Genomic DNA, 21,537 nt, shown 5'->3' with positions numbered 1-21,537 from the left:
CCCGAACTACCTGTAAGGATCCGTAGTAGGGACGTGGAATGGCCTGCCTGCAACCATAGTAGACTTGCCGACATTAAGGGCATTTAAATGGGCATTGGACATACACATGGATGATAATGGAATGGTATAGGTTAGTTGGGCATCAGATTAATTTCGCAGGTCAGCGCAACATCGAGGGCCGAAAGGCCTGTACTGCGCTGTAACATTCTATGTTCTATGTTGATCCCACCTCCCTGCCTTTCTGGTTTAAATTCATCCCAGCAGATTTAGCAAAATTCCGGGTAAGGATGATCTCACCTAACATTCAGGTGTCACTTGCCAAATTTGTTTTAGGTTCTACCTCTCCCAGAAATGGTCCCAATGCCTCAGGAAATAAAGCTCTTCCTCCTGCACTATCTCTCCAGCCATGCATTCAGCTACTATCCATCTATTCCTGTACTCACTCCAGTGTGGCACCAGGTGTAATCAGGAAATTATTACTTGTGTAGACCTGCTTTTCAATTTCCTGTCTTATTTTCTAAATAGTTCTTGGTCCGGGCATTAGGAAGGCAACATACCCTCGGTTCATGTCTACAGTTGCAGAAGCATCAGGCTACTCCCCTCACTTAGGCATCCAGTAGCAATATTACCCTACACCCTTCTTCCAACTCACCCTCCATATGCTAAAGTGTCCTTGCATAAACCTCTTGGCTTCATGAATGCACCATAGTGCCCCCATTGCTGTTCAAGCTCCAAAAGTTGGAAATCAAGTTGCTTCAGCCAGCTGGGCTGTCCTAGTGGTATTGTTGCTAGACTATTAACCCAGAGATCTAGATAATGTTTTGGGGTCCCAGGTTCAAATCCTGCCATGGCAGGTAGTGAAGTTTATTTCAATAAAACAAAATATAATTCAAGATTTTACAAAATAGTCCAATTAAGAGCCTAATGATAACCATGACGTCATTGTTAATTGTTGGGGAAAAGACCCATTTGGTTCACTAATGACCTTTCGGGAAGGAAACTGCCATCCTTGCCTGGTTTGGACTAGATGTAACTCCAGATGCTCAGCAATGTGTGGTTGAGTTTGAGTAATTAGGGATGGTAATAAATGTTGGTGTAGTCAGCAATGCCACCACAACCTCCCTGCCATGAACATTTTTTAAAAAGACACTTCCTGTAGACGAGGTATTGCAGATGGCCAGAAGTGTCCAGGGTTTTCCATAATGTGAAGCAAAGCCTGAGCTCCCCAGACATACCTTTATTAATTAGAATATGGACCATTTGCTTTTATTTTATCCTTGCTTCTACTTAATTATAGACTAGAAAAATTGTATTCTCATTTATGTCCCAAGTCCAATTCCTGTCCTGTCTTTGAATATCTCACTTCACTCAATCATCTCAGTGTTACTGACTGCCTGTCACTTTACCTGGTCCCCTTTACTTCCAAGCTATATATGTTTACTGAACTATTATTAAAATCAAGCTATTTAAATTGAACAGTGCTACTTCGGAATACTTTATTCCAAAGTCTTCATGGGTGTTCCTGCTTTTTTGTTCTGCCAGAAAACAATACCAGTATAATTAAGTAGTCAACCAGGTCAAGGTTAACACAGAGTTGATGGGAGAAGTTGAGTTTCAAGACTGGTATTTTGACACCCATGCATTAAGCATTCTCATTGTGTTGTAAACAGCTCTGCTTAACACTGTTGTTTTCTCCATTTTTAAACAGATTGCTACAGAGGCAGTCGAAAACATTCGAACTGTTGTTGCTCTAACAAGGGAACGAAAGTTTGAAGAAATGTATGAAGAAAACATGAAAGTTCCTTCCAGGTAAAAACAGTCAGATTTCCTTAGTTAGCAGTGTCTGCTGGTTAGTAGTGAAAAGGTCATGGTTAGGGCTGAAAAAAGCAAATTCGATTCATACAAGAAAGAATTCAGGTGTAATACTTTTGGAAAGCCTGACCAGAATTCTCTCAGGCTCATTTAAGGCTAAGACAGGTGGACTTTGGTCATTCAGGGAATAAAGGGATATGGCGGGCAGGAGTAAATTGGAGTTGATCAGCCTTGATTGTATTGAATGATGGAGTAGGCTTGAGGGATCTTGTGGGCATCTTCTGCTATTTCACATATGTTCCTAAAAAAATTGCAGAGTTAAATTGTGACTGATGGGGCCTCAGTCAGAATGGCACTCTATCATCCCAGCTGTCTTCACCTCACTCTCATGGTTGTATTGGTTTAATATTCTTTTTATAATCTTTTTGTGCTAGGCAGTAGAATTGTCATTAAACATGCTTCCTTTTTTCTAAAGGAATTCAAGAAAGAAGGCTCACGTTTACGGAATCACCAGTGCAATTTCACAAGCAATTGTCTACTTTGCCTATGCAGCATGTTTTCGATTTGGGGCCTGGCTGGTGACAAATAATTACATGGCTTTCCGGGATGTTTTCCTGTAAGTATAAATGATTGTTGCAATCACTCAGTGTGCAGAGAGACAATAGGAAGAAACTTACTGTACCTTGTGAGGTGGGGTCAAGGTGGTGGTAGGGAATGTTTATATTGGAGGGGGACGGAGCCATGAATGACAGACTCCCAGTCTATGTCCTGAGATCAGGGACTTAGACACTTCACCAGGCCGTTGGCACTTTGCGTGCAGGCTGCCTCTTCTCAGTAGCATGGGTTTTGTGGAGGAGGTGGAAGGATGCTTTTTCATTCAAAAAGGGATCTGTTCAAAGGGGAGGCATTTGCTTTTTGGCGGTAGGGGGGTGGGTGGTCTCCTCCCTATCAGTATTATCTTTAAAATGTTTCTTTGCCAATTGGTGTAGACCCGTGCCTTAGCAATGGCAGCCATTGCTGCTGGCACTACTGAGCTGCTAGCTCGCTCATTGGGCCAGCAGCTGTACAGTCAGGTGACCATTCTGTACAGGTCAGTAACCCCAGTGGCAGCTTATTCATGAGCTATCGCTTGTAGGATCATTTCTAGCTGCTGTTAAGATTTTGACCTTTTTCTTGGAAGATTTCATCCAATAATGTGAAAATTGGAGCAAATCATTGCAAAAGTTAATGCTTTAAATGCATAAAACATCTTTAATATGACCAGCACAATCGTAAATCTGTGTGCCCTTGAACAGTGTGAAACAACTCGATGCTTCATTTGACTTCCTTCGGTTTCATCCCAGGCTGTTTCCTTGAAGCGTGTTTGAATGATTCTCTGTGAATTAAAGCAAATAATGTCAGAAACACTCACCAACTCAGACTTCAACTGTGCAGAGAAAAAAATGTTTCAGCTATTAATCCATTACTAAGATTAAGGTATAAATTGAGCCTATATAAAACTTTACCAAGACCACAGTTGGAGTGCAGTGTGCAGGTTGAAATTTCATTTTATAGGAATAGTGTTGAGTGGAAAGGGTACTGCATAGTTTCAGAAGCTTGCTGCTTGAAATGATGGAAAGCAAACCAAAACACATTTTTAAAACTTGACATTATTCTTATTGTACTAGCGGAGAATAAGGGGATTTGATAGGGATCTTTAATACATCACAGAATGGAACACGGTACATTGAAATAGACCGCTTGTTGTAATTGAGGGCTTGAGAGTGTGAGAACCAAGTTTCAAACTTAAAAGTAGATGATCTAGAACAGAGAGAGGAAGAAATGGTTTTGAGGCTGTGACATGCATTATCAGAGTTAATAGTTGAAGCAGAGATAGAATCAAAATTTAAGAATAGCTTATATAGTTGGTCAGATGAAAGGATGTGTAAAGGGATATGAAAACTGGGTAAGAAAATGGGACTGCAACTATTCCTTACATGGAAGATAAAACTAATGTGCATTGGTTGGACTGAATGGTTTTTTTTCCATCTTGTAATTTCTCTAATATTCCATCAATGTGTCTCGTATTATCTCATTCTGTTTCTGTATTTTCCTCAAAGTGTCTACCTATCACTGTTCTAAATATTTTTTCCTTATGTGCTTTTGTGCTTTTTCCTTCTCTATCTTCTATTAGTTTCTCTCCCTCTTGCTATTTGTTGTGGGGAGCGCCACCAAGAAGGAAGACTTGGGTTCTCTGTTCAGGGCAAGATGTCCCCAAGTAACTGTCATGTTCTTCCTGGTAACTGCTGAAGATCACTGGTGAGGATGTGAAAAAAGACATCCCGAAAGTTGCCTGCGGTTACTGTACACTGGTATAATTAACAACTTTCTTGAAATAACTGCACAGAGGCCAGTATCCCATCACTTTACTTACACATGCATATTACACTGGCTGTGGCCTGAAGTGAGGAGATTTTGAATCCCATGTTTATATCGGTCAGCCAGGGCTCCCTGATTGGCCCAGGTTAACAATCCAAATCAAGGAACTTGTAGTCAACAAGATTTGCCTGGTTCTAATCACTCAATTTCTGCTTATAAATAAAATTATAACAAGTACCCCATTGTTGCCAATGCCCCGTCTATTAAATGCATTTTGTAAAAGTTATCTGATACATAGTCCAAATATTGTGATGAAATGTTTATGTCGTGTATGAGAATTTGTAAGTACTTTTTAAAACGATGACAGTTTACTAAATCTAAGACTGCTCTTTGCTTAATTTAATTTGTTACCATTTCAGTGTATTCTCAGCAATTGTATTTGGAGCTATGGCTTTGGGACAGACCAGCTCATTTGCACCAGACTATGCAAAGGCTAAGATCTCAGCAGCCCACATCAAAATGCTGCTTGATCAAACACCATCTATAGACAGCTACAGTGAAAGTGGGCATGTTCCTGTAAGTATTTCACTGTAAGAATTAGGAAATGTAAGTCTCTTAAAGTGCTTCAATTTTGGGTTATTCAGAGCAACTTCCCACAAAACAAGTTGCACAAAACTATGCAGCAACAATTTTGTCTGTTTGGATTATGAGGGCAGAAATGTTTGTAAGATTCCAAGAATCTAAACAAATATATAACATTTAACAATGGATATGTTTACAAATGCACAATACTTTGGGTGCTGGAAACCTGGCAATTAAACAGAAACAGCTGGATACTTTTAATAGTTCACAGAGCAGTTTTAAAGAAATAGGAACAGTTTTAACATTACAGGTTGATGACCTAACATGCTTAAAACCTGTTAACATTATTAATGTTTTCATGTTCTGACAAAAGGTTAACAACTTGAAATATTAACTCAATTTCTCTCTCCGCTGATATTGTCAGACCTGCAAAGTATTTCCAGCATTTTCAATTTATGTTATGGAAATGCGTAGAGACCTGAAGGGAGGTTAATGCGCTGCATGTGTAACCTGCACCCATTATTTTTGTGAAGTTGACTTTCCTCTGATAACTTTACAGAGTTGAACATTCCTTTCATTGGGATCAATTCTATTTTATTGGATTTTGGCCAGTAACACTTGAACTCAAAAAGTTCATCACAGTTGAAACTTTGCAGGCTAAAAATAGGTTCTAACATTTTATCACAAAAATGTGAGCACAGATGTTCTGGTAAAACGTTTGTGTGATAGAATGTAAACTTCTGTCTTTCTGTATATTCTTGTTATCCAATAGCGTAAATAACCATCTCAGCATCTGAAAGAGAAGCCTTTACAAATGTAATTCAAGATTTGTGTGTATCGTGAAATGGTATTAATTGTTTTTTTTTTGTAAAAGGCATCTTTTGAAGGAATAGTGAAGTTCGAGGATGTTGGCTTTAACTATCCTACTCGACCTGATGTGATGGTGTTGCAAAATTTGACACTTTCAGTTGGGAAGGGGCAAACCTTGGCTCTAGTGGGGAGCAGTGGCTGTGGGAAAAGTACCACTGTACAGCTGCTGGAGAGGTACTATGATCCACTATGTGGAAAAGTGGTAAGTGATCAAGATCAATAGAATTATTTTCCATATGTTTCACAAACTGCAGGAAAGCTTGGATTATGGAAACTTTGGTCTGGATTTTTATTAAAATTTACACTTTTTTTTTAATGGGCAGTTTTGGTACTCTGCACTGAACAACATGACTCATGAACCAGACTACCACTTCAAATACAGTCCAAAGAGGTTTAATTGGAACTTTCCTTCCCAGAAGCCTGTCATTGTCGCCAAACACATGTTGTGACACATGTCTGGAGTGTATGAAATTTGAACCCTGGCCTCCTGGCATAGAGCTAGGGACACCTACCACTGTCACAAGAGCCCTTCACACCTGAATCTGTCCCACCATAGTTTATTGGACTTGGCTGGGTCCAGTTTTACCACTGAACCTACAAACCACCTGATATGATCTCAGCTAATGTTAATATTGAGCAAGTCAGAGTTCAGAGTTGAAACTGCCTTTTCACCATGGATATCAGTTCTGAACACACTGTAGGAATCGATCACTAAGTTTAATACAAAGAATAAAACGAAGTATAACCTGGAGCAAGAACATGTGCATGGAGTCTTTTAACATGAGGAGGCTGTTGTACTGCAACTACCATATGGCTCTGGCTGAACAAGAAATATTTGCATTTTTATGGTCTATCATTGATGTGTTGGGAGGATTTGCAGCTTGTTAGTCAACATATTTGACCATATTATAAATGTACCTTCCATGGCCATCAATTTCCAATGCAGGATTTAAACTGAAGCAACAAAAGTCACCATAATAGTTTTGAACTAATGTGAAACTGAATCTCCTAGGTAGCACTTGATGACTTGTGTGTTCATCAGGCATCACCTTGTCATTGCAGAGAGAAACTAACTTATGCTGACTTTAATGGGACATGCAGTTTTCCTCTTAATGGAGCCAGATTACCAAAGAGAAAACAGCCACTTGGGTTTTATGACTAAGAAGGTTTTTCCAAGAGGTGATGGGAAACACATAATAGTCAAAATTGAATAGGAGAACTTCCTCAATTTCCATCAGTGCTGATTTCATTTCAATGGAAATATTCAAATGAGGCCTGAGCAAGACAATTTACTGAATCTTCCTCCAGTTGACATAACTAGCCTAAAGAATTTCGGACACTAAGACAGTCCTCAGTGTCTCGACAGATTGATCATTCCAGTGAGGTAATTAAATCCATTTTGTATTGTGTACAAGTGTTGGGATGGCAGAAATTATAGAAACTGCTTCAGGTTCTACCATCCTTAGTAACTCCTCTCAATCCCCAGAATTCTTTCCATTCTACACTCTATTTAAGTCAGTTGAACTTCTTTTGGGATTGCTGTGTTCTATAGCAAAGGTCCCTGTAATTTCTCAGACTCTCTTCGATCACTCTATCTTCCACTGAGCAGAAAATGGTATTACCTTTCCTAGTCCATGTCCAGGTGGAAAAACTGACATAGACATATGGGCATGAAGGAGTCCTGCCATGAAACCGACTCTTCAATCTAAAGAAAATCTTAAAGTTTATCAGTTCTGTTTGTTTGCCAGGTAACTTTAGAAGTGAATTCGTTTTAAACCCTTTGTGAAATGCGGACATCACTGGGCAGGCCAGCATTTATTGCCCATCTCTTGACAAAAGTGCCATCCTGTTAAAGTGCTGACGTTCTTCTGGAATAGCTACTCACACAGTGGTGTAAGGAAGGGCAGTCCAAGCAACACTTACTTCCAAGTCAGAATGATGGGTAAGCTTGTGGAGAGCTTACCATTGTCTGTATCTGTTCTGAATGGATCACCTTTAGAGTAGGGGCACTACCACACTGTACAACCGAAGGTATCCTCACTATGAAGACTGAACTTTGTTTCCTTAAAGGTTGCTCCTCCCAGTACTGTCATATACCGATACATGTGGGATAGGTAGACTGACAAAGGGCAGATCAAGAAGTTTTTTTTATCATGTTAACTTACCAATTAACACCCAGCTTGGTAAATATATCCTTCATGATTCAGCCAGTTCAGTCAGAATTGGTGCTACCAAGCCACTCTCCATGATGGACATTTAAAGTCCCCATTCAGAGTGCATGCTGAACAGTGAATAAATCAATACATTTGAAGTTTTAATTTTAAAGCAGTTTCTGTCTTTTCATATTATTCAGAATACCCATCTTGGAAAGCACAGGGAAAGCATTAAAGTTTTAATGGTGATGCTTTCAAGTGGGGTAGTGATAAACAAAATTCTGATTGTTGCACTAAACATGTGAGACGTGTTTGAGAATTTATACTCATGTTTGTGAAAAACTGAGAGCAGATGCTTATTCATTTTAACACAACCAACTGTTTGAAGTTGTTAAACAATACAGCTCAGGAAGTCAGCAGGGGTGGGGAGTGTTTATATCTTACACAAAGAGAAAGTGATGTTCTTCCTCATTTTCCTCTGGCATTTGAAAATATTTGTTCTCATGTAGAAAAACATGAATTTTCAAAATTGCAACATATTGCAGTGCAAGAATCACGCATTTCTAAAACATCTGTATGTGATCGCAATTTTAAACGGTTTCTATTGCCAATTATTCCTTAAAATTCTTTTATTTGAGGAAATGTTGATGGATGTGCAGATTAATTACAGAATTGAGAAAACCATTTATAGATAAATTCACTGAAATGCAGTTACTGAAACTCACTGGACCCAATGTTGGTCGTTGAATATTCATAGATTTTGTACTAACAGCTCCCTCATCGTTAGCCGAATTGTTGGTTATTTTGTTCTGTTTTCTCAATGGGGATAATATGAAGATATTCATTTGCAACAAGTGAAAAATATGCAATAACATAGCCATTTTATTAAAGTACAATCAGTCAGTATTTGTCACGGTATTATTATGTACCTGGAGGAAAGGTCTGCTAATATTGTTGCAGAGTTTAGAGTTTCCTGGTTGCCATCATATGTATGTGATAGCTATTAATAATCACATTGCCATATGTACCCATGATCTTATTTTGCTCTGGAATTAGTATTGATCCTTAGCTTGAATATCTTTCCATACGCCTGTGTTCAGTCTACAATGTACATCAACTTCAGTGTCACAATACAACACAGCACTGATTATTGAAATAATTCTTGTCCAGTTTTTAGATGGGCACAACATGAAGGACCTCAATGTTCAATGGGCCCGGGCACAGATGGGTATTGTGTCCCAGGAACCTGTTTTGTTTGACTGCAGTATTGCTGACAACATTGCTTATGGAGACAACAGCAGAGTTGTGTCCCAGGAGGAGATAGAGGTTGCAGCCAAAGCAGCAAACATACATACATTTATTGAAACTCTGCCTCAGGTAAATTTCTGCATGATTACATTTCATATCATCTTGCAGTAATGAAACATGAAAAGAACAGCCTGTTTACGCGAAGTGAGGGAGAGGGGCACATGCTGACCTGAAGACCAGCTTCCTATTCTCGATGTTGGTAGTTCCCACCCTGAGATTAGGGAGCTAGCAAAAAAAAAAGTATTTTTAAGTGAGATAAATGGTATTAACCAGCTAAAGAATAATATGCATTCCTTACTTTATTCTTTTCCAGTTGTTTTGTACATCTCTAAGGCTGAGTCTGATCCAACTGGAAAAGAAAAATCACTAAATCAGCATCAATTTTAGGTTGGGAACCCAGAAGTAGATTAGATTAGATTAGATTACTTACAGTGTGGAAACAGGCCCTTCGGCCCAACACGTCCATACCGCCCCGCCGAAGCGCAACCCACCCATACCCCTACATCTACCCCTTACCTAACACTACGGGCAATTTAGCATGGCCAATTCACCTGACCTGCACATCTTTGGACTGTGGGAGGAAACCGGAGCACCCGGAGGAAACCCACGCAGACACGGGGAGAATGTGCAAACTCCACACAGTCAGTCGCCTGAGGCAGGAATTGAACCCAGGTCTCTGGCACTGTGAGGCAGCAGTGCTAACCACTGTGCCACCGTGCCGCCCTTATTGCGGGAAGATTTTAAAAAATTCATTCACAGAATGAGGGTGTCGCTGGCTAGGCCAGCATTTATTGCCCATCCCTTATTGCCCAGAGGCAATCCCATTCTGTCACGTGTCAGCCAAACCAGGTTAGGATGGCAGTTTCCTGCCTTAAAGCATATAAGTAGGTTTTTCCAAACAATTAACAATGGATTCATAGTCATCATTAGACTCTTAATTCCAGATTTTTATTGAATTTAAATGCTGCCATCTGCCATAGTGGGAATTCAAACCCAGGTCCCCAGAATATTTTGTAGGTCTGTGGCTTAACAGTCCAGTGGTTTACTAGGCCATCACCTCTCCAGTTAACAGTCCAGTGGTTTTCTAGGCTATCACCTCCTCAGTTAACAGTCCAGTGGTTTACTAGGCTATCACCTCCCCAGTTAACAGTCCAGTGGTTTACTAGGCCATCACCTCTCCAGTTAACAGTCCAGTGGTTTACTAGGCCATCACCTCCCCAGTTAACAGTCCAGTGGTTTACTAGGCTATCACCTCTCCAGTTAACAGTCCAGTGGTTTACTAGGCTATCACCTCCTCAGTTAGTTGTCATTTTCTCAAATTCAACCAATTGAGAAGCTGCCTCTGGCAGCCCTGACCAATTCAGGACAGTGGACAGACCAGGGAACCAACACTGGGAGGATATGCAATGGTGTCCAAACTGCAGCCTCATCAGGAGAGAATTGGACACTGCTGAGACAGGACTGAGACCATGAGAACAACTCAACATGAAAGTCCTTTCTGCAAAATAATGAGAACTTTAAAAATTCATGCATTGCCACAGTTTTCATGCCATCAATATGGAGGCGGAACCCCTCCAATGGATGGCTATGATCACTGTTATAAACATCACAACCCAGTGAGTCTGTGCTGAGGTGATAAAAGATTTTGATGTTCCTAAGCAGCCTGGTTTATTGCCAGGAAGCCGCTGTAGTTTGCCTCTAATGAGGTGGTGAGAGGGGGAAAATTATTTACCCTCAGAAAGATCCGAGTAACACTGAAATGTTTGCCCAAACCCCAAATTGATATGTATAATTGGGGGTTCCCCACTATTAGGTAGACCCTGTCATGTTGACCCTATCTCTAGAAGATTGCTGTTTAGGTGGGAATATGTCATGCTGTTTTGCAACTTCACCATCCAATCCCGTCTCCCAACGTATCTTTATGGGACTGTCAAAATGCAGCTCTATGAGTGGACAGTTAAGGAACTTTATTTCTTTCTTCTATTACATTGTATTACACCTGCTATCTTAAGGGGTTAGTTAGCTCAGTTGGCTGGCTGGCTGTTTGGTGATGCAGTATGATGCCAACAGCATGGATTCATTCTGACACCAGTTGAGATTCCCATAAAGGATTCTCATTGTCAGCCTCCCTTCGCGCCTGAGGCATGATAGCCCTTGGGTTAAACCACCACCATTCACCTCTGTCTCATGAAAGAGAGGACTATGGTGACTTTACCTTCTCCTGCTACAACAAGCTTGGTGTTGTGAGTCAGGTCATCTCTCTCTGCAGTGCCACAGCATTTAGCAGATGAGGATATTCTGAACAAGTATTACTTCATGTGTGCAAATATGAAGTTATTAATAATTTTGTACGTCAGAACTATTTGTGGGCGGCACAGTGGTTAGCACTGCTGCCTCACAGCGCCAGAGACCCGGGTTCAATTCCCGCCTCAGGCGACTGACTGTGTGGAGTTTGCACATTCTCCCCGTGTCTGCGTGGGTTTCCTCCGGGTGCTCCGGTTTCCTCCCACAGTCCAAAAATGTGCAGTTTAGGTGAATTGGCCATGCTAAATTGCCTGTAGTGTTAGGTGAAGGGGTAAATGTAGGGGAATGCGTCAGGGTGGTTTGCGCTTCGGCGGGTTGGTGTGGACTTGTTGGGCCGAAGGGCCTGTTTCCACACTGTAACTAATGTATTCTACTAATGTCAAAAAATAGTAGCTTGCGGTTAATCATGGCCTAGGTTATTTATAATGACTTGGATGAGAGTGAATGTAGGAGAAAGTGAGGACTGCAGATGCTGGAGACCAGAGTTGAAAAATGTGGTGCTGGAAAAACACAGCAGACCAGGCAGCATCCGAGGAGCAGAAGAATCGACGTTTCGGGCATAAACCCTTCTTCAGAAAGAAGGCCTGAAGAAGGGCTTATGCACGAAACGTCGATTCTCCTGCTCCTCGGATGCTGCCTGGCCTGCTGTGTTTTTCCAGCACCACATTTTTCAACTGAGAGTGAATGTACTATTGCTAAGTTCATGATTGACATAAAAATAAGTAGGAAGGCAAGTGATGTATTGATAGAATCTGCAGAGAGATATAGACAGGTTAACCAAGTGGGCAAAAACTTGGCAGATGGAATATATGTGGGAAAAATGTGAGGTTTTGCACTGGCAGGAAGAATAAATGAGCTGAATGTTATATAAATGGAGAAAGACTTCAGAAAGCTAGAGAACAGAGGGATTTGGGAGTAGCTATGCATAAGTGACAAAAAGCACCCAAGTGCAACAGGTAATGGGGAGACAAATAAAATCTTGGTCTTTATTTCAAAGGAAAATTAAAAACAGGCAAGTCTTGCTAAAACTGTACAAGGCACAAGGTAGGCCACACCTGGAAGTACTGTGAGTAGTTTCAATCCCCTTATCGAAGGAAGTATATACTGGCTTTGGAAGCAGGTCAGGGAAGGTACGCAAGATTGATCGTGGGTATGAAGGAATTGTATTGTGAGGACAGGTTTTGTAGGTTAGGTTTGTACTCATTGAAGTTTTGAAGAATGAGAAGTATTGAAACATATAAAATTCTTTATAGGATTCTTGTGGGGGAGGGGGAGAGATGCGGGGAATGAACAGGTGGACGCTGAGAGTCTAGGAGCAGAGAGTATAATATCAGATTAATTGGTCTCCTGGTCAGGCTAGGGATGAGGAGGAATTCTTCTAAGGATGAATCTTGGAACTGTGGAGGAGTTTTGAGGCTGGGTCATTGAGTATATTCAAACTGAGATGAACAGATTTTTAATGACTGGGGAAAGCATGGGAAAGTGAATTAAGGATTATCAGATCAGAAATGATCTCGTTGAATGGCTGAGCAGACTTGATGGGCTGAATGGCCTACTTCCGTTTCTGCATCTTATGATAGTGCAAGTAAAACAAAAATAATCTGTACAAGCATCATACATTGGTAGTACCTTCTAAAATTGCTGGTCACTAATTTTAGTTATTCTATTCAACTTATTTAGAAATACAGTACGTGTGTTGGAGACAAGGGTGCCCAGCTCTCTGGAGGTCAGAAACAGCGTGTTGCCATTGCTCGAGCCTTAGTCCGAAACCCCAAGATCCTCCTCTTGGATGAAGCTACTTCAGCACTGGATACAGAAAGTGAGATGGTGAGGCTTCACTTGTTGGTCATGTGCAAAGTGTTTGAAAACAATTTGATTATAACAATAAGATGCACAAGAGGAAGTAAATAGTGGAAATAAAGTGTGGTACCTGAATATGTCCATATTCCTCACTGTGTTTGTAAAACATCCAAATGTGTCAGAAGTACTATGATGAATATTACTCCCAGATTTGTTTCAACAGAAGAAAATGATCGGTTTTGTGTAACATTACATTAGGCAACTTTGCTATGAAAAAATGGCTGGCTATAGAATAAGGGATAACACTGGGTTGATTTAATGATGAACAGTACAGAGGAATAGTCCTACCACTCAAAGGTTTCAGGATTATTGCCAGTTTCTCATCACAAATATTATCCATGTTCATTTTTACTCCGAAGTTTACTGAGCAACCCAGTTGATATTATTAATATATTTCATGCACATTCCTTGATTACAGCAAACAAAAATGATTGTTTAAAACCAAAAAATCTGGGTGTTCAGGGAATAAACCTCACTTCCCAATGGATGGTTTTAAATTGTGGGTCATAGAAACACAGAAAGTAGAAAGTATTGAGCCTGATCTGCTATTAAAGTTGATAATGGGTGATTCTTCATTCCAATATCATTGTCCTCCTCCCTCCGTATCTCCTTTTGACTCCCTTAGATATCCGTCCCTCCATTCCTCCCCTTCCCTTTCCTTCTTTCCTCCATCATATTCAGTGACTTCGCCTGTCTTGATAGAGAATGCCTCAGGTCTAAGTTAAGACAGTTCTACTCATCACAGTCAAAAATGGCTGACCCCATATCCTGAGACTGTGACCACTTGTTCTAATAGCTCCACGCACGAGAATCATCATGTCTGCATCCAGACTGTCCAGTTCTGTCTCATTTCAGCGAGATCCCCTCTCATTCTTTTCCATTCCACTGAATACAAATCCAGTAAACCATTATCTCCTGTTGGGAGCTTTGCCCAAACTGTTTGCACCTGTATATCTTCTGTGCCAATATCTTTTCTCACTATTTCACTGATGTTATCTTTCACTACCAACGTCACCCAATCTCTTTTTGCCTGTCTTCCTAAAGACTGAATATTCTTGAATGTTGAGTTTCCAACTTTGTTAACCCTGAGCCATGTTTTTGTGATTATCATATCATGCCCATTTACACTATTTGTGTCATTGATTCATCTCCCTTATTGCGAATGTTCCATTAGAGTTGACATTTTGACATTTTACATCTTGTTTTGTTCCACAACACTAGTTGCTGCGAGCCCTTGTTTCCCCTACCTTCCACTTATACTTTTCTATCTTCCATTTCTCCTTTTATTTGCTCATTCTTGTTCCCCTTTCTGGTTCTTATCCCTCTGCATAAAGCCACATCACTGACAAATGCCCCTGTAGGGATATTGGTCCCAGTCCTACTGCATGCGACCCATGTAGTTTGTACAGATCCCAACTTTCCCAGAATCCGTCTTAATGCCATAAGAATCCAAAATCTTCCCTCCTTCTGGACATTGGAAATTTGTCATCAAGTCTAAGAGCTGTGGATGTCTAAAAGAATAAAGTCCTGAAAGGAATAGCATCAACTGTGGGAGGTGTTGGGTAAACAAGGAGATGGGAAGATATGTAGCAGAGTTTAGGATTCGGAAAGTTACTGCTTTCCAGATTCTTAAAAGGATCAATGCTTTTCTAATTCTATTCTTACACTGGTCACATCAAACTTTAAAATGTATGGGTGTTAGTCTGCATCTGTTCTAGAAATTATTCAGGCAGGTTTATTTAGTGAACAAAGAATAATTAGTTTATTACAAATAAAATTGAAGTAAACGTGCAAACATTATTGACACAAAATGCTTAGGTTATAGAAGGATGGATATGATTTTTACTCTAACATCCCAAAATTAACATGAGAGAAATATGGGTAACAGACAAACTATGAGTGAACACACTACAGAACACATTAAACAGCAATTGAGATCGAGAGAGATCCCATGGATTTATCTGCATTCCCTTTCCGCTCCGCCAGCACAGAAGTTGGTGGCATTGTGGGTCACCAAATTTCATGAAAAGTTCAAAAGAGCTTACAGTTCTCCCACTTTTGTTGGCTTATCCTTGAAATTCCCTCAAGAGCTACTTCAGCATGGACTGTCTCACCAATAGGGACAACACTCCCTGTATGCTGGAAGCTATACTCCGTCACATACTTACAAACACCAGCTTTTTCATAAATAGCTAGGTTCACCAAGCTGGTACTGCCCTGGATTGTTTCCTGAGTTCTAATCTTGCTCAGTGCCAAAGTAAATGCTGTTTTTGTGTACCACCTTCGGCCTTGCTGGAAGTTGCACTGAACTGCTAATGGCACAAAGCTTCATCTGAGCTGCCGCAGCTCCCAGCATTTCTCTGAAGCTCTAACTCTGACACTTCATTACATCTAACTCCTAGGCTTCTGTCTGCAGAGCTCTTGACCTTTCACTGATTTCCAATTGTACTATTAATTATGAATCTACTGATTCCCAGAACTTCTGAGTTCTGACAGGTCAGTGCTGTTGGCTCTAAATTGCCGCCTCAAAAGAACAGTTTGAAAGTTCTTTTCTGCATGGAGCCTACCTCTCTATATATCTGTCACTTTCTCCAATTGACTGTGAAATCGATGACTTCATAGAATCACAGAATCCCTACAGTGTGGATTGTTCGTCAAATCACACCCACCCTCCAAATAGCATCCCACCCAGACCTACACCCCCACCCTGTCACTATAACTCTGCATTTCCCATGGCTAAGCCATTGAGCCTGAACATCCCTAAACCATATCGGCAAATTCCCATGGCCAGTCCACCTAACCTGCACATCTTTCGACTGTGGGAGGAAACTACCCACCCAGAAGAAACCCACACAGACGCAGGAAGAATGTGTAATCTCCACACAGACAGTGGCTTGAGGCTGGTATCAGATTCCCAGTGCTGTGAGGCAGCAGTGCTAATCACTGAGCCATCGTGTCACTCCTTCTGAAATATTTTACTTATCTATTTAAAACTTTGCAAAAACCTTGTTCCTAGGTAGTATTCATTATGGCAAATATTTTAGAACTGTCAAATATCGCAACTTCTTAGATGTGCCTATTTCCTGAATGTTAAAATATTCACTTAGTGCTAGCTCCTGCAGTCGAAAGGACATATGGAATTTTTCATGTTTGGTATCTCGAGACTTGTAGCATGCCTTTAATTAGTTGCCAGCTAAATCATGTAGTTGAACGTCTGTCAGCTTTAAGCAGTGTTATATCAGCCATGGCTCACTATCTGCCAATATTGTGACATTTGTTCCTGGGTCCAACTTGAAATTCATGAGATTTCTGTTAACTAAAATATCCGCTCGCCAAAATGTTTGGTCTGAGTGACGGATTTGGAGTTCTCCTTCAAAATATTCTTCAGTATTGAGGGTTGCCACTAGGTTGATTTGAGTTTGTGGTCCTCAGCAATCCGCAGTATCTGCTTCCTTTGAAATCTTCTGGGTTTCCCAGTCTGTTTGGCTCATTGGGACTAGTGCTACTAAATTAGACTTTCACACCCCAAGCTGACCACTTGTTGTGGGAGGTGCCATCTGTATGTAAGTATGTGGGTTCTTTCGGGGCCTACACGGTCTAGTGTGCATAGGGTAGTCACCTTCTAATCTAAACCGAATAATCTTGTGGAAGGATCAAGATGTAAATTATTGCAGAAATGCAACAAATTACATGTGATTAGCATAGCTCTACAATATTATAAAGACTACAGGGGGACCACAGTCTATGGTCTGTCTCCCATGAATTCTCACTTCACTGTCTCACCAAGTTCTCACAACATCAGCAGAATGGATGGTGGTTATTGCACTCAATCAAGTATTAACCATTTTCAGGTCTTTATTCAGCAGGGTTTATTATTGTTCTTTGCCATAGTAAAAAAAACTCATTTTAATCTTTAACCCTTTGGATGGACCTCTGGAATTTTATTTTTTCAGATTAATTGAGAATTATGAAGTATTCCTTTAAATATTCACCACCAGTCATCTAATATACTATATTTTAATCTAATTCCCCTTCTATCTTCAAAAGTTCTTCTTTAATACTCATGGCTATATTTAAGTTCAGTAGGAAGAAAGGTTCCAGAGGGTAAGGTCAAGTTGGCTGATGCTTGATGTCTGAATGGAAAGGTGGAGGAAGCAGAAGAAACTGGTCTGAGTAAGCTCGCCATAGCCCGACAGGACAATAGGAAGAGCCACCTAGTGGTGAATTCAACCTGAGGGTTACCACACCCAAGTGGGGTTGAGAAGGCGGGACCTTCTGAGCTGAGATGGTTTGGGAAGTAAATTTGTCCTGTTGTCATCACTCTGCATCATAAAATAGCAGTGCAGATAACTGAGCTAACAGAGTCTAATAGAATCAGTAGATGGGAAGATTTGAATTAGAGTTGGAGGTGGTTGTATAAGTGGTTCAAAATCACAGTGAGGCTTCTAAACAGCGATAAGGTTTTATTTAATTCTGCTTGATAAGCAGTTAATGTGGTTTAATGAAGAAAGAAGTGATGGGGAAGAAGAATTTACTACAGATTGTGATACAAGAAGTAGGTTTTTGGAATTGAGATTTGGATGAAGTGAACACGAGCCAGTGAAAAAAACTATTGGGCAAAATTCATTCCCTGTTTCAGATGTATCCAGTTTTTCATTATACTGCAAAATATAGTTATTTTTCTCAAAGTGGCTTATACCCATTCCACATCAGTCATAGAGTTAGAACTGCAAAACCATCAATTTCTATGAGCATTAGTCAGATTTATTTTTTAAAATCTGTCATCAAAATTATCTAGCAAACTTGACCTGTCATGGATTTCATTTTGTCATTTTATCCATTTGAATAGATCGTCCAAGAAGCGCTGGATAAAGCAAGAGAGGGACGTACCTGCATTGTTATAGCTCATCGCCTGTCTACCATCCAGAATGCTAATAAAATAGCAGTGTTTAGCAATGGCCGGATTGCAGAGGAAGGAACACATCATCAGCTTCTTGCTAACCAGGCTCTATACCACAGTCTAGTGACAGCACAAATGGGAAAAAACTGAGTGACTTAAGGAAAGAAAAAGAAAATGAAATTACTGCAATGCAGTCATTGAAAAATTGTAAATTAGTAGTTCAGTTGTAATTTCTGTTAAATACCAGTGAAAAAGTAAACCCATGGAACAACACTTTTCTTTTAATTTCTGAAGCTCCCTTAACATCAAAAGAATGGCCAAAGATGATTTAAGCTAACTTTATCTTCACCTTGACAATACAAATTATTATCGCAATTTACATTTATGCTAAAGTGTTGGAGTGAAATCAGCCACCTGAATGTTAATCAAATCTCAAACAAAAGCAAAGTAGTGCAGAGACAGGATGTCTGAAGTAAAAACAGAAAATGCTGGAAGACCTCAGCAGAGGTGAGAGAAACAGAATTGATATTTTGAGTCCAATATAACTCTTCTTGGAACACCAAGTCTCTACATTTCTGATTTTTTTTGTTAAACCCGTTTTGTAATCTGTTTAGAAAATGTTGGATATAGAACATAGAACGTAGAAAGATACAGCGCAGTACAGGCCCTTTGGCCCTCGATGTTGCGCCGATCCAAGCCCACCTAACCTACACTAGCCCACTATCCTCCATATGCCTATCCAATGCCCGTTTAAATGCCCATAAAGAGGGAGAGTCCACCACTGCTACTGGCAGGGCATTCCATGAACTCACGACTCGCTGAGTAAAGAATCTACCCCTAATACCTACCACCCCTTAATTTAAAGCTATGCCCCCTTGTAATAGCTGACTCCATACGTGGAAAAAGGTTCTCATGGTCAACCTTATCTAAACCCCTAATCATCTTGTACCTCTATCAAGTCACCCCTAAACCTTCTTTGCTCCAATGAAAACAGCCCCAAGTGCTGTAAGGTTAAAATCAAGTGTGGTCCCAGATTTCTTGGACTAATATTAATGCATATGGTGGTTGACCTGAAAGGGTTAACCCAACAGTGTATCTTCTGCTGCTGTATTGGCACAGGACTTCAGCGCCATTGGCATTATCAATCTGCGCCTTGAACTAGAAGCCAGTGCTGACTTAACCCATATCCATTTGTTTGGTGTTGCTAATGCCCAAGAAACCCTTGCCACTGTCCCTGCAGCAGCAGGTTTTGTCAGCTGCTGTCACTTTATTGTTCCTATTCTTTGATGCAAGCACCTTGCTACTATGTTGCTGGCAGTGACCTTAAAGGCACCACAACTGCTTGGGTGGTTAGTGTAGCCCCAACAGTTGGAGTGGTATAAAGTCCATGCTTAACACAAAGCTTTGCATCGCTACACCCACTGAGATATATAACAGTCTTCAGGAGGAGCTAGTCAGTGGTGTTTGTGTGTTATTCTGAAGTCCTCGTTAGTCTCTTTTTAAAGTTAGCAATGACATACCTTGAGCCTTGACCTGTACTTCCTTAGAAGACACCAGAGTGTTGGAACCTTCACAATTTAAAATGAGCAGTTTGATTTCAACACAGAAATGTGGAGAGTTATTGCACGTCGATGCAGATTCAAGATTATGGATACTTTAGACAGCAAGTTAAATTGGTCAGCATGGAAGAAATCCTTCCTGAGACAGATTTGCTTCAGGTCAGCACAGCAAATGACATGCCAAATATGTTCACACACTGCTTTAGTCTGTGGGACCATGAGCAGACCATGTTATTAACAGACAAATAAATAAAGAAAATGCTGATGCCTTTGATGTCTTAAAAACGTGACAACTATTTTACTTAGAGAATCAGTTAAGGAGCAAGCAAACTTCAATAAAATAACAATTTCTGGGGGAACCTTTATCGATGATCTTTCTACTTTATCTGAAGCTCATGAATGTGGAGCATGACAACCAGAACTAATCAGAGACAGAATTGTCATTTGAAGTTTTAGTTAGTCTCTTCTACCTCTTTTACAGTTTATTGACTTTCTCACACTTGAAAATGCTAATCAGATTGTGTTCGAAGCTGAGATTTTAAAAAGGCAAATTTTGTAGAAAAGAAGGACAAATTTATTCCAGCAGTAAAATCTTTGAACATTATAAGATACAAACACACCAAGCAGTCACAAGACAAATCAACACAAATGGTCTTTAGTTTTTTTGATGCTGCTGGGAGGCATAGACCCAGGAATAGAGCAAAGAAAAACTCACAAAAGCAATGTCCAGCTCTATCTCAAGAGTGTCATCATTGCAAAAACGTGAGACAATCTCAAAAATGTGCAAAGACCGAAACAGAAACAATGTTGGTGCCATAAGTCAATGCATTATTGCAAACACTATTAGAAAAGTTGGAATCCCTAGATATATTAGGAGAAAGTGAGGACTGCAGATGCTGGAGGTCAGAGCTGAAAATGTGTTGCTGGAAAAGCGCAGCAGGTCAGGCAGCATCCAAGGAACAGGAGAATCAACGTTTCGGGCATGAGCCTGAAGAAGGGCACATGCCCGAAACGTCGATTCTCCTGTTCCTTGGATGCTGCCTGACCTGCTGTGCTTTTCCAGCAACACATTTTCAGCTCCCTAGATATATATCCATTAGAACATGTATCAGTAGATAGTGACACACCACCTTTAGAAGAAATACTACAGCTATTGTGATGGGAAGCAGTTGACCCATCTGAACCAGACATGAGAGAGCTCAGCTACAGTAATGGACATTCAACACAATTCAAGCCTGATGTAGCAGTGGAGGGAAGATCTGAAAGTAAACTTTAAACAAAGGAAGAGCTTAATGTATCCAGATCTTTCTTTCAGTTCAAAGGACAAGTTTCAGAATTGAAGATGGTTAATTAAAACAGTATAGCACAAGAACAAGTTCTTCAGACCACAATATCTGTGCCAATCACGATGCCATTTTAAACTACTCCCACCTGCCTGCACCTGGTCCATATCCCTCTATTCCCTGCCTGCTCATGTATCTGTCTAAATGCCTCTTTGTAAACGTATTTGTTTCTACCATCTCCTCTGGCAGCAGGTTCCAGGTGCCCTCTACCTTCTGTTTCAATAACCTTATCTCACACATCTCCTTTAAGCTTTTTCCCTTTCTCCTCCTACCTACACCCCCAATTTTTGACATTTCCACCCTGGGAACATGACTCAGAAAAGTGCAAAATTGCTATAAAGTAGATTGCAGGGAGGCAGTCTTCTGTTTCAGATTGAGCAATGTGTTTTTCTCACAGAAACAGTTAACTTGGAAAAACATGACTCATCAGTATGTATCTGCCAGCAGCTTGGAACCAGGAAGATAAGAAGCCATTAGGAACCAGGAAT

The 21,537-nt window shown here is 40.4% G+C and overlaps 1 protein-coding gene across 2 annotated transcripts in view; it reads left to right on the top strand.

The window, feature by feature from the left end:
- The window catches only part of abcb4 (ATP-binding cassette, sub-family B (MDR/TAP), member 4), a 132,094-nt gene extending 112,114 nt beyond the window's left edge, over nucleotides 1-19,980 (top strand). For both annotated transcript variants that reach the window (XM_072575845.1, XM_072575843.1), the window contains exons 22-28: nucleotides 1,709-1,809; nucleotides 2,288-2,428; nucleotides 4,590-4,746; nucleotides 5,627-5,824; nucleotides 8,946-9,152; nucleotides 13,068-13,214; nucleotides 18,097-19,980. In XM_072575845.1, coding sequence (XP_072431946.1) covers nucleotides 1,709-1,809; nucleotides 2,288-2,428; nucleotides 4,590-4,746; nucleotides 5,627-5,824; nucleotides 8,946-9,152; nucleotides 13,068-13,214; nucleotides 18,097-18,297 — 1,152 coding nt within the window. In that variant the 3' untranslated portion in view covers nucleotides 18,298-19,980. The remainder of the gene's footprint in view (nucleotides 1-1,708; nucleotides 1,810-2,287; nucleotides 2,429-4,589; nucleotides 4,747-5,626; nucleotides 5,825-8,945; nucleotides 9,153-13,067; nucleotides 13,215-18,096) is intronic.
- The last annotated feature ends 1,557 nt before the right edge of the window (nucleotides 19,981-21,537 follow it).

Source organism: Chiloscyllium punctatum, chromosome 8, assembly GCF_047496795.1.
Source record: "Chiloscyllium punctatum isolate Juve2018m chromosome 8, sChiPun1.3, whole genome shotgun sequence".
Lineage (NCBI taxonomy): Eukaryota > Metazoa > Chordata > Chondrichthyes > Orectolobiformes > Hemiscylliidae > Chiloscyllium > Chiloscyllium punctatum.
Note: the sequence above shows the minus strand (reverse complement) of the source record. Positions and strands in the feature narration are given on the sequence as shown.